At 40.7% G+C, this 12,240-nt stretch overlaps 1 protein-coding gene across 6 annotated transcripts in view; it reads left to right on the top strand.

The window, feature by feature from the left end:
* LOC102777115 (uncharacterized) overlaps nucleotides 1–12,240 on the top strand; it is a 38,890-nt gene that overhangs the window by 23,191 nt on the left and 3,459 nt on the right. For 3 of the 6 annotated variants that reach the window (XM_087834956.1, XM_087834950.1, XM_087834934.1), the window contains 7 exons: nucleotides 1,525–1,563; nucleotides 1,659–1,799; nucleotides 3,737–3,825; nucleotides 3,940–3,963; nucleotides 4,637–5,165; nucleotides 5,295–5,357; nucleotides 6,237–12,167. In XM_087834956.1, the coding sequence (XP_087691082.1) occupies nucleotides 1,525–1,563; nucleotides 1,659–1,799; nucleotides 3,737–3,825; nucleotides 3,940–3,963; nucleotides 4,637–5,165; nucleotides 5,295–5,357; nucleotides 6,237–12,167 (6,816 nt within the window). The remainder of the gene's footprint in view (nucleotides 1–1,524; nucleotides 1,564–1,658; nucleotides 1,800–3,736; nucleotides 3,826–3,939; nucleotides 3,964–4,636; nucleotides 5,166–5,294; nucleotides 5,358–6,236; nucleotides 12,168–12,240) is intronic. The other 3 variants (XM_087834966.1, XM_087834962.1, XM_087834945.1) reach the window with 3 other exon arrangements.

Raw genomic sequence — 12,240 nt, 5'->3', positions numbered from 1 at the left:
CCATTCACAGAGAGTTGGGGAGTAGCTGCAATCACAGCATTGTAAGATGGCAAAAGATGTACCCTTAGGCTGCCTCCTCGATTCAGAGATGGTCTTTCCCTTTTCACGTAACTGGCCTCCTTGACTCCACGTTCAAACCAGCGTTCCTCCCTGTCTAGGATGTGTACATCCTCGTCATTGAAAGAGTGTCCACTGGCCTGTAGGTGTAAATAAACTGCAGATGACACCACACAGAAGAGGTAGCTCTTCTGTGTGGTGTCATCCGCTTTGCCAGAGGTTGTATGGTTTCCCCGATTTATAAATCCTGGCAATCCTCCTGGCACTTGACAGCGTACACTATGTTACTCTGTTTGTGTCGGGAGACCCGATCCTTGGGGATTAATTAGGTGTCATTGGGACACTACAACACAGAGCGAACACCATCCCCACAGACAAAGCAGCCAGGAAAGCAGAAGAACATCACATTAAGAAGGCCCTGAGTAAATGTGGTTATCCTATCTGGACTTTTGTCAAAGCTCAGAAGCTCCAGTCAATCCAGGAGAGAAGGACAACCGCTGCCTAAGCGAAAACCTTTAGTTGATCTGGTGTGTGTCAGGAGTATCGGAACAGTTGAGACACATTTTTTTCTTGATACCGTGTTTCTGTGGCCTTTAAACCCCAAAACACACTGTGCCAAACATTGCTCCACCCAAAGAGGACTCTGGAACAATCTCCCAGTTGATGTCCTTACGTCTGAGTCCATTCAATTGTTTAAATCGCACCTAAAACCCACTTGTTCAATTTGGCGTTTGACGCAGATTAGTTTGACTTTCATCCGGTGCATTTACTCGTTATGCTCTGCCCCGAATTTTACCCGCATTGCAGTACTATTGTGAAGCTGTTTGATGTTATGTTTTGATTTATGACTTAAAAAATACCTTAAAATGTAATGCAATGTACCTTACAGCAGCGGTCTCCAACCTTTTTTGCGCCACGGACCGGTTTATGCCCGACAATATTTTCATGGACCAGCCTTTAAGGTGTCGCGGATAAATACAACAAAATAAAACTAGTACCGGTACCGAAAAAAAGAAAAATTATTCATAACACATGTGAAAAGATCAAGGAAAACCGAGTAAATGATAAAAATGATAACAAAATAACGCTGAAAACCGATAAAAACCCTGAAAACTATACATTTCACACCTGAGCCTCAACTCTCACGGCCCGGTACCAAACAACTCACGGACCGGTACCGGTCCGAGGCCCGGGGGTTGGGGACCGCTGCCCTACAGCACCTTGAGGCAGCTGTTGTGATTTGGTGCTATATAAATAAAATAAAATTGAATTATACCTTTGGGATAGGGACGTGTTTTACAATTTTGGTTGGATAATTTTTCAAAATGTTAGATATAGTTACATAATTTATAGATTTTCTAAAACTGTATGCTGTTTACTGCACAATAACACCCTGATAATGAGTTGGATAATTGAATTTACAGAATAGCAATGTGTGTGACAATATCTTTTAAAATCTTTTTGTAGGAGGTCATGTACAGAAATCTGATGAAATGGAGCAATATTGTAAGTAAGCTATCACTTAATTATATCTGTAGTCATCCAAAACATAGTTTTTCTATTTCCTGTTCCTTAACAGCGGCTTTTCATTGTTTTTTCAGCATGTTCCAGATTCAGAGGCTCTGGAGGAGCGGCTGATCTGTGTGGAGATCTCTGAGACATCTGTTGACCTCACCATGATGGTCATGCAAGTGGTGGCATTCAGTGGTTCTTTTGTCAGATTCTTGCCACTTGCTAACAGGGTACGACACACACCTACACCCCCCGCCCCTTGTTTTCAGTTAATGTTAATTCAGTTAATAATTAACCGTTAATGTTTTCATTAACGGTTTTACTTGCAGTGGGATGCAAAAGTTTGTGCAACCTTGTTAATAGTCATTATTTTCCTGTATAAATCGTTGATTGTTACAATAAAAAATGTCAGTTAGATATATCATATAGGAGACACACACAGTGATATTTGAGAAGTGAAATGAAGTTTATTGTATATACAGAAAGTGTGCAAAAATTGTTTAAACAAAATCAGGCAGGTGCATAAATTTGGGCACCACAAAAAAAGAAATGAAATCAATATTTAGTAGATCTGCCTGTTGCAGAAATTACAGCCTCTAAACGCTTCCTGTAGGTTCCAATGAGAGTCTGGATTGTGGTTGAAGGTATTTTGGACCATTCCTCTTTACAAAACATCTCTAGTTCATTCAGGTTTGATGGCTTCCGAGCATGGACGGCTCTCTTTAACCCAAGACAGATTTTCAATAATTTTCAGGTCTGGGGACTGAGATGGCCATTCCAGAACGTTGTACTTGTTCCTCTGCATGAATGCCTTAGTGGGTTTTGAGCAGTGTTTCGGGTCGTTGTCTTGCTGAAAGATCCAGCCCTGGCGCAGCTTCAGCTTTGTCACTGATTCCTGGACATTGGTCTCCAGAATCTGCTGATACTGAGTGGAATCCATGTATCCCTCAACTTTCACAAGATTCCCAGTCCCTGCACTGGCCACACAGCCCCACAGCATGATGGAACCACCACCATATTTTACTGTAGGTAGCAGGTGTTTTTCTTGGAATGCTGTGTTCTTTTTCCTCCATGCATAACGCCCCTTGTTATGCCCTAATAACTCAATTTTACTTTCATCAGTCCACAGCATCTTATTCCAAATGTGCTTTAGCAAACCTCAAGCGGCTCTGTTTGTGCTGTGGGCGGAGAAAAGACTTCCTCTGCATCACTCTCGCATATAGCATCTCCTTGTGTAAAGTTTGCTGAATGGTTGAACGATGCACAGTGACTCCATCTGCTGCAAGATGATGTTGTAGGTCTTTGGTGCTGGTCTGTGGGTTGACTCTTGACTGTTCTCACCATTCGTCGCTTCTGTCTGTCTGAGATTTTTCTTGGTCTGCCACTTCGAGCCTTAACTTGAACTGAGCCTGTGGTCTTCCATTTTCTCAATATGTTCCTAACTGTGGAAACAGACAGCTTAAATCTCTGAGACAGCTTTCTGTATCCTTCCCCTAAACCATGATTGTGAACAATCTTTGTCTTCAGGTCATTTGAGAGTTGTTTTGAGACCCCCATGTTGCTACTCTTCAGAGAAAATTAAAAGAAGGAAACTTACAATTGACCCCCCTAAATACTCTTTCTCATTATTGGATTCACCTGTGTATTTTGGTCAGGGGTCACTAAGCTTACCAAGCCAATTTGAGTTCCAATAATTAGTTCTAAAGGTTTTGGAATCAATAAAATGACAACAGTGCCCAAATTTATGCACCTGCCTGATTTTGTTTAAATAATTATTGCACACTTTCTGTAAATCCAATAAACTTCATTTCACTTCTCAAATATCACTGTGTGTGTCTCCTATATGATATATTTAACTGACATTTTTTATTGTAACAACCAACGATTTATACAGGAAAATAATGACTATTAACAAGGTTGCCCAAACTTTTGCATCCCACTGTATTTCAGTCAGGATCGCTATAGCATACATTTTGCATCTATGTTCCCATCTATGTATGTGTTTCATGTTCAGTCATTTTGTAGTTCATACTGCACCTTTGCTTGGGTAAACTAAAGCTTGAACGAGTTAAAAAAAAAACAATAAGAATTGTTAATGTCTATCACTTTTTAAGAAACGTTTTCCTTTTTGTCTTTGTGCTTTTCTTATGACTGTTTCTATTCTCAGATTTACATTGAGATGGCAGAATCTAGTCTTGTAACAGAGGTGTTGGAGAAGATTGCTTCAAATGAACATTTATCTACGAATGTAATTTGGTATGACTTTCACTAAAATAGGGGAAGAGATGAATAAATTATTAGAATAAATTACGTATTTATTTGTTATGAAAATAGACCCTTAGACCGTCTCCTTTTTTATCCCCTATGCAGGAAAAAAGTTCGACGTATTGAAACGTGAGTATTTCTCTTTCTAATACGACAATTCCTGAAGCAGCTTCTCCTGTAGAAGTTAAAACAGTTCTAAACATTTTGGGTTTTCGGATTCTTGGTTTGACAAAAAAATAATAGTCTCATATGGTGAAATATGGTTTCCTGTTTTGTTTTGTTTTTTATTTTTTCTCTGTAATTTTTATAATGAACTGGCTCTTGTGGTGGCAGATTTCTTTTCTCATGTATTAATCACATATTTAATCATGTCACATTAGTTATAGTAATATCTCTTTCTCACTTTACCATAGTAAGAGCACTCCTGCCACTACTTTACATGCATGTGGAAAGTTAACACAGTAAGGCCATTGTAATGGGAGACGTTAAACAGATAGTGAGGCTCCTTCTGCTTATCAGGGATGTAAATCCTTAGGTAATGGGTAAGCAGAAAACAAGGTCATAATTCTCTCTGTGAGGGAGGAGGTATAGCCCCCCCCCCCTCCCCCCTCCACAAAGATGTGGAGAAACAAAACAGGCAGTTTATGTAAATGTGTCTTAAGCTAATGACTGCTGAACAAAAAATTGGAAATGATATTTGTTTCTTTCTCTGTTTTGTAACATGTTATGTGTAACCATTTTTGTGAAAACAAACTTGTTTTTTTGTGGGCAACTAACAAAGATTTTCTGCTTTATATTTTAGTTTGAAGAGCCTAAAACAGCGTCTGCAAGACTCCAGTGAGATTAAAGTAAATCTTGAACTGGACACCACAGATCTTGAGTTCCCGACTGTGATAAGTGTACCACAGTCTTCTCTTTCTGATAAAGGAGCGCAAACTCTTCAGCAAACAAGTACCTCTGGTTCTGCTCAACCAGCAGTATCAGTTAGTTCCAACATTTCTAAGTCTCTCACAGCAGGACAAAGTGCAACAAGTGACCAAGAAATGGAAGAAGCCAGTGATAAACCAGGAACTGAGATCACTATAACATCCACTGTTGCTCTTCAGGTGAGTCAGGATGTAGAGAAGGTGGAAGGGAGGGTAGGGGAAGAAGGGTCACCAGTAATTTCAGTCACCTCTGCTGATGGAAGAACTTTTTCAGCTGCTTCTACCCCTGCTCCTCCAGTCACAAGTCTGACAAAGTCTAAGGAAACGATCAAAGAACTTCCTTATATTAATGCTGACGAGCCCATATTGATTCAGGGAACCAAGACACAGACTGTGGATAAAATGGTAATATCTGGCAAAAAGGGTATTTCCAAAGTGCCAAAAATGTTCTAACTATGACCTGCCATATTTTTGTGAGGGTAACGCATTTCCAATTTGTTCAAGTAAATTAGTAAGCAATCTTTATCTTTTTAGAGCCCCAGCAAGAGAGAAACAACCTCTAGAAGTGACTTGGATAAAGAGAAAATGGAAGAAAAGGTGAGTTCCTTACTTCTAGCTTCAAATTTGGTCTGCATATATGCATAAACATACAGTGTATATAGAATCAAACCCACTAAACTATGATATGATTAGGGATGGGTACCGGTAATGGCATCGGTTCTGACATAAACAGTAGTAACCAGACCGAAAAGCAGCACACATTTTGGTGCTTTTTTTTTTTTCCTGAGATGTCATACATTTTGGATTCCAGCCAATCATTTTACCTTTGCGAGCGTTGTAGGCGGGCCCAGGTACGTACCTTCTTTTAGAGAAGAGCTACAGATTAAAAATGCCCAAAGCGAAGCGCTCAAAGTCTAACTGTACTTCACAGCAAAAGAGCAACACAGCCTGCAACAAGTACTTTAGGATGATACTGTGCAAAGGAGGTAACTCCTCAAATCTGATGAAACACCTGGCGACGTATAGCATTTTGTTAAAACCTGAGAAATGCGCCGTATTTGATAGCTTGTTGCGAGACCTCACACCGTGCACATCTACTGCGCGTGGGTTGCCTGTTATTGGACCCGGAGTTAGCAACATCCCCAAAAACCCGAAGAGTAGAGTCCTGGCCCGTAGCCCTGCCAGGACCAATCTTTTTACAAAAAACAGCTGAACATGAGAGGTTTTTTGACCAATTTTGTGTTCTCCATTCTTTAAGCACCGGTTCGAGCACCATAAGCACCAGTACTGGTATCGGATAAAACCTAAACGATACCCATCCCTAGATATGATAATATATCTTAGAGTTTATTAGTGACAGTCTTCTGCGGTCCCTTTTATTAGTTTTTTTGTTTGTTTGGTTGGTTGGTTGTTTAAAAAAAAAAAAAAAAGCTCAGTTATGTAATGGAAAATAACTCATCTCTTTAACTGGTTAAGCAGACCTGCGGAGTGGAAATAGAAAACCAAAGCCTGGTTGTGTCGACCACTACAAAACAGATCTCAACAAGGCCCTTAAACGACTCCACGAGCAGCTCATCTCCTAGTGTCATCCAGATCTCTGTCTCTTCTTCTCTACAATCTATTGAAACTCCTCCCTTCCCTTGCCAAACAGCACAGCCAGAAAATCCAGAGTCTCCAGAGATAGCCTTACATTCTCCATCCTTCAGCTGTAAGCCTTCTTCATCAACGATTGCATCAACAGCAGCAGCAGCAGATGTGACAGTAGAGATATATCAGCTTCATAGAGATGAAGCAAAACCCAAAGAAAGTGCAGTAGGGAAGTCTGGTAAAGTGTTAGCAGAGGGCATTACTACAGAGACAAATAGAACAGAAACCTCATTAGCTATACATTCAGCTGCACATAGTCAGGGGTTAGAGTTGACAAGCCAAAAACCGAATCTAGAAATTGATTTTAACAATGGCATACTCAAAGAGTCGAAGGAGAGGACAGAAGAAGAATGCAGAAATGATTATTCTGGCAAGTATCCTGAGGAGGAGGACTTTGAAGATTACCAAATCCTAGACTCGATTGAGGATCAATTGGATGAACAGATGAATGAAGACGGAAGCCAAGATGGCACTGAAACCAATTTATCTGGGTGTGTACAAGAGCCAGGCAACTCTTACCAGGTGATGGATAGTGTTACCGAGGACCAAGCATCTGTAGTTAAAGAGGACTCTCAAGAAGATGCCACTGATAAGGATGTGTTAGATTCAAGAACGAACCAAAGTCCAAGGATCAAGGGAGCTCGAACGACAATACAAACACAAGGAGAAATGCAGAGGTCTTTTAAAGCCCCCGAAAATTTGGGCCAAATCCTAAATGTTGAAGAACAAGTCAACAAAGACATGTCATGCGATGCAGCTTGTGCTAAACAAGAAACCTTTGAGATATTGGATTCAATTGATGATAACACTGATGACCATGTTTCTTCAGAAACACATATTTTTGATGAGCTAAATTTCAGTTTAGAGGACTTTGTCACTGTTGATGAAATTGGTGACAACACGGGAGAAGCAGCCTTCAGCCACCAAAGCCTCTCTTCTCATAAGCAGAACTCTGAAAGGAAAAGAGAAAGGCAAAGCTCTCACATTGCCTCCTCTTCTTCCTCACCCATGCCAACTCACATCACAGTGAAAGGAAATTTGTCTTCTAATGTCTTTAAGACCTCTACCTCCTCATCTTCTCAGTCTTTTGAAACCTGTAGGAAAACACACCCAAGCAAGTTTAAGTCCTCAGCCAGAGCACTGCATACTTCATCCTCAGATTGCAGGGCGCATTCATTAAAGATGGCATCAGCAGCAGCAGCTAAGACATCGGTTGACACATATAAGCTGCACAAAGAAACAAGTTCTGTTGAGTCAGAGTCAAGGCAGTCACCTGGACCTGAGAAAGGCCATAGACTGCATAAGTTGGACAGTCAAGTCATGGAGAGCAATACAGATGCAGTTAAAACCTGTTCAAAGGAATGGAGTGAAATCGGATTGGATGATTCTGTCCAACTATTACATGGGGTTTCTAAACACCAAGTAGCTACCAATCAAGAGGATGATTGCCTGGTTGAAAATGAAGACTCAGCAGAGAAAAGGGAGGTTGAGGAAAACAAGATTCAGATAATGGAAAATTCTGATAAATCTACAGTTCTAGATGCAGCTGATAAAATTCAAATGTCAATTACAAGTAGCAACCAAAACCCAAGAGGCCAAACAGAAGATAGAAGAAGAAAAGAAAAGGAAGAATTGTTTTCTGAAGAATCCTGCAAAGCGTCCAAAGATGCTGACAACAGAGACATGAACGATTATTCATCAGATAGTTCTGATCATGAAACCTTTGCGATATTAGATTCAACTGATGATCATACTGATGACCATGCCTCATCAAACACCAACCTTTTTGATGAGCCAAATTTCAACTTGGAGGACTTTGTCACTGTTGATGAAATTGTTGATGATGTGGAAGATATGGCCTTAGACCACCCAAGCACTGCTTCATCTGAGCAGAACTCTAGAATGAAAAGTGAAAGGCAAGGTTCAAATGTTTCATCTCCTGTAAAGCAGACTTCTACAAGATCCCCGAAAGACTCCAAGAGCTCAGCAACTTATTCTTCTTTCTCACATTCCTTATCCAAGTCAATGAAAGCCACTGCAAGGAGCAGTTTGTGTATGGCTATGGAAACTCCTGCCTCCTCTGTGGAAAAAGCAGCATCAAGTAACCCAAAATCTCCAGCCAGAGCATTGCAAGTTTTGTATTCAGGTTTTAGGACCTGTGCATCAAAAGCAGCTCTAAGTGGAGTTGAGACTTGTCAGCCAAATGAAGAACAAGCAAAACCAACAGAGAGTTTAGTGGTAAAATCTGACCACAAAATTTCAGCCAATGGCATTGCTTTGAAAATTGTTGAGTCAAAGTCAAGCCAGTCATCTGCTCTTGAGCAAGGCCAGGCATTCTTTGGAGGTGGCTATAAGGTCTTGGACAGTATTGAAGATGAAAGTCCTGAGGAGTTTAGTGAAATGGAAATGGATGCGCCTTTCAAAGCACTAGACAGTGTAACTGAAAACCAAACAGCAACAGTTCAAGAGGCCACTCAAACAGTTAAAGATGAAGGTTCCACATTGATGCAGCTGTCCAAGGAGCATGTCATTCAAGTAGATAATTCTGATAAATCTGTTGCTGAAGATTCGGCTGAGAGAAACGAAGTGCTGGACACAAGTAAGAATCAAGCTTCAAGGAGCAGGGGCGATGGAAGGTGGGGGAAAGAAAAAGAACAACAGATGCTTTCAGGAGAAACCTGCAAAGACTCTGGCCAAATGACAAATGTTAAACATCAAAGCATCAAAGAAGCTTCACCAGATAGTACTGAAGAAGAAGGCTTTGAGGCACTGGACTCTGCTAATGATCACGTCGATGACCAAGTCTTTTCAGATACCACCCTTTTTGATGAGCAAAATTTTAACTTGGAGAATTTTGTCACTGTTGATGAGATTTTCGATGACTCTGGGGAGGACCAAAGCACAGATGTGTTATCCTCTGCCGAACAAACCTCATTAAAATCCTTGAAAGGTTTCAAGATTTCTTTGTCACCTTCCTCATCTAAGACAAGGAAATCCACTTTGAAAAGCAGGTTGTCTTCTAATGTCAAAACGATCTCTTTACAGTTAAATGAAACTCCTGCTTTGCCTGATCAGAAAAGGAAGTTGAGCAAGGCAAAGTCTCCAGCCAGAGCATCTTATTCTTCATCCTCAGGTTGTAGGACTCATTTGTCAAAGCTGTCATTGACAGCACTAGTTGAGGCAACAATAGAGACTTGTCAGCTTCATAGAGAAGAAGCAAACCCTACAGAAAGTGTACCTGTACAGTCTGACCACAAAGTTTCAATAAAAGGCATTGCTGGGAAAACTATTGAGTCGGAGATAAGTCAGACACCTGGACCTGAGCAAGGCCAAGAATTACATGAAGGAGGCTTTCAGGTCTTGGACAGTGTTAATGATGATGACGCATGTTTAAAGGAGTGCAGTGAAATTGGATTGGATGCTTCTCGCAAAGTGCTAGACAATGATATCAGAGACCAAATAACTGCAGTTCAAGAGCCCAATCCTTTGGCCAAAAATGAAAGTTTTACAGTAAAGCAGCTGTCTGAAGATTTGATTCTGGTAGTGGACATTTGTGACAAAAATGCAGCAGAGAGCAGGGGAGATGGAAGCAAGGGGAAAGATGAAATAACGCTTTTGGAGGAATCATCTAAAGCCTCCAAAGATGCTGGCTTAATTGCAGAAGGTAAAAAACAGCCTTTTGAAGAGGGAGACAACACTGTAAAAGAGGGTACTAAACAACAAACCTTTGAAATACTGGATTCAACTGATAGTCATAATGATGATTCTATTTCTTCAGACGCTCAGCTTTTTGATGAGCAGAATTTTGAGAGTTTTGTCACTGTTGATGAAATTGAGGATGTGGATGACAACCAAGGCACCTTCTCATCTGAGCAGAACTCCAGAAAGAAAAGAAAAAGACAAAACTCAGATGTTTCATCTTCTGCCAAGAAGATCTCAACAAGATCCTTGAAAGAGTCTAAGAACTCAGCTGCTTTATCTTCCGATTCCAAGCCCACTGAAGCTTCAGAGAAAAGCACCCTGTCTTTAGGCTTGACCACTGACTCACCAAAAAAACAAAAAGGCTCATCTGAACCAACCAAATTCAATACCACATCTATGCAATCTGCTCAGGCCTCTAAGACCCCTTTATTCTCTTCTTCGCTGCCTGTCGAAATTCATGCATCGCCTTTTCACAGAGCACAGCCACACAAGACAGAATCTCCAGCCAGAAGACCACACACTGTATCCTCAGGCCACAAGACCCATTTGTCAGAGATGGCATCAACATCAGATATTGAGGCATCTGTAAAGATTCAATATTCTAATGAATCAGAGAAAAAAAACACAGAGTGTGCAACAGCAAAGTCTGACCACAACGTGTCAGGAGAGGGCATTGCGGCAGGGGATTATGTCGGAAAATGTATTGAGGAGGAGGAGGAGGAAGATGGTGAAACTTACCAAGTCATTGATTCAGTTGATGATCAAACAGAAGAACAGCTGGATGACGATGGAAATCAAGATGGCTGTGCTAAAACCAAGTATCCAGGACCTAAACAAAGCCACACATTGCATGGGGAAGGTTATCAGATTTTAGATGATATAAAATCCACAATCCGAAATGAAATAAAACAGTACATTGAATGTCAAGACATCCAAAACACTTCAACAGATGCTACTGAAGCATTTGAGATACTGGATTCAGTTGATGATCTGACTGAAATAGAAGATGATAACCAAAAATTTGAAACCCTCGGCACCCAAGTATCTAAAGAAGCCACAGAAGAAGAGGAAGAAGCTTACCAGGTAATTGATTCTGTGGAAGATGAGCCAGCAACCACAGAGACCAAATTGGAGGCAGACAACAAGGAAAAAAGAACAGATAAATCCAATGAACCTAAAAGAGATGATAGACCAACAAGGAGGAGTGGATCAAGGTCCAGAACATCTAAAAGTGAAGAGGAGGGGAAATTACCAATAAAAGAGGACAAGATGGTGAAAAAATATGAGACAAGAACAAAGAAAAGCAATACAGAAAAAGACAGAAATATTCTCAAGGACACTGAAAAGATCATTCATGGGAAAGTAAATTTTGATAAAGATGAACCAATTCAAGATGCTTTTACTGCAGAAAGGTCTGGTAGTAGAAGGTCTGCTAGAGGATACAAAAAGGACAAACTGACATACACAGAACAATCTGAAAAGCCAGAAGCAGTAGAGACTGACAACAGCAATTCAGCCATTACAGAACAATCTACCAGTGGGAGAAAGGAAAGAACGGCTAAAGAAGTCCCAACAAAAGACAAGACTACAGCAAGAAGGAGAACCACATGGGCTGTACATTCCCAGAAATGGGATCCTGAGAAAAATACAGAAAATGAAGAGACAACGCTACCAACCGAGAAGACACCAACAACAAAGAGTGATGCCTTGATAAAAGACTTAAGGGAAGACTCTACCTATGAAATACACCCTGTGGAAGATGATGATGTTAGGAATAATCGACCTGCAACTTCAGAAAACACAAGGTTGGAAAGACCAAGGAAATATATTGAGAAAACTTTTTTGGATGACACATCTGAGCTAGTGACTCTTGATGAGGTGGGGGCAGATGAGGGTGGAGAGAAAGGTTTTTTGGAGGGAGAAGAGTGGAATAGGGAGATTACGGAGGATGAGCTGCAGGAGTTTGTCACATTGGATGAGATTGGTGAAGAAGAGGAGGGACATGAGGTCTGCCCACTCAACCCAGATAGCCAGTCAGTGAAGTCCTTAAACCAAGAGGTAATGTTAGCATTTAAACTGTTGCAAACATTTTTCTTTCTTCGAGAAATCTTTGTTCTGATAACATAAATCT

This window comes from Neolamprologus brichardi, chromosome 3, assembly GCF_056152115.1.
Source record: "Neolamprologus brichardi isolate AB-2024 chromosome 3, ASM5615211v1, whole genome shotgun sequence".
In the NCBI taxonomy this organism is placed as follows: Eukaryota; Metazoa; Chordata; class Actinopteri; order Cichliformes; family Cichlidae; genus Neolamprologus; species Neolamprologus brichardi.
The sequence above is the reverse complement of the archived record's forward strand: the minus strand, read 5'-3'. Positions and strand labels throughout refer to the sequence as shown.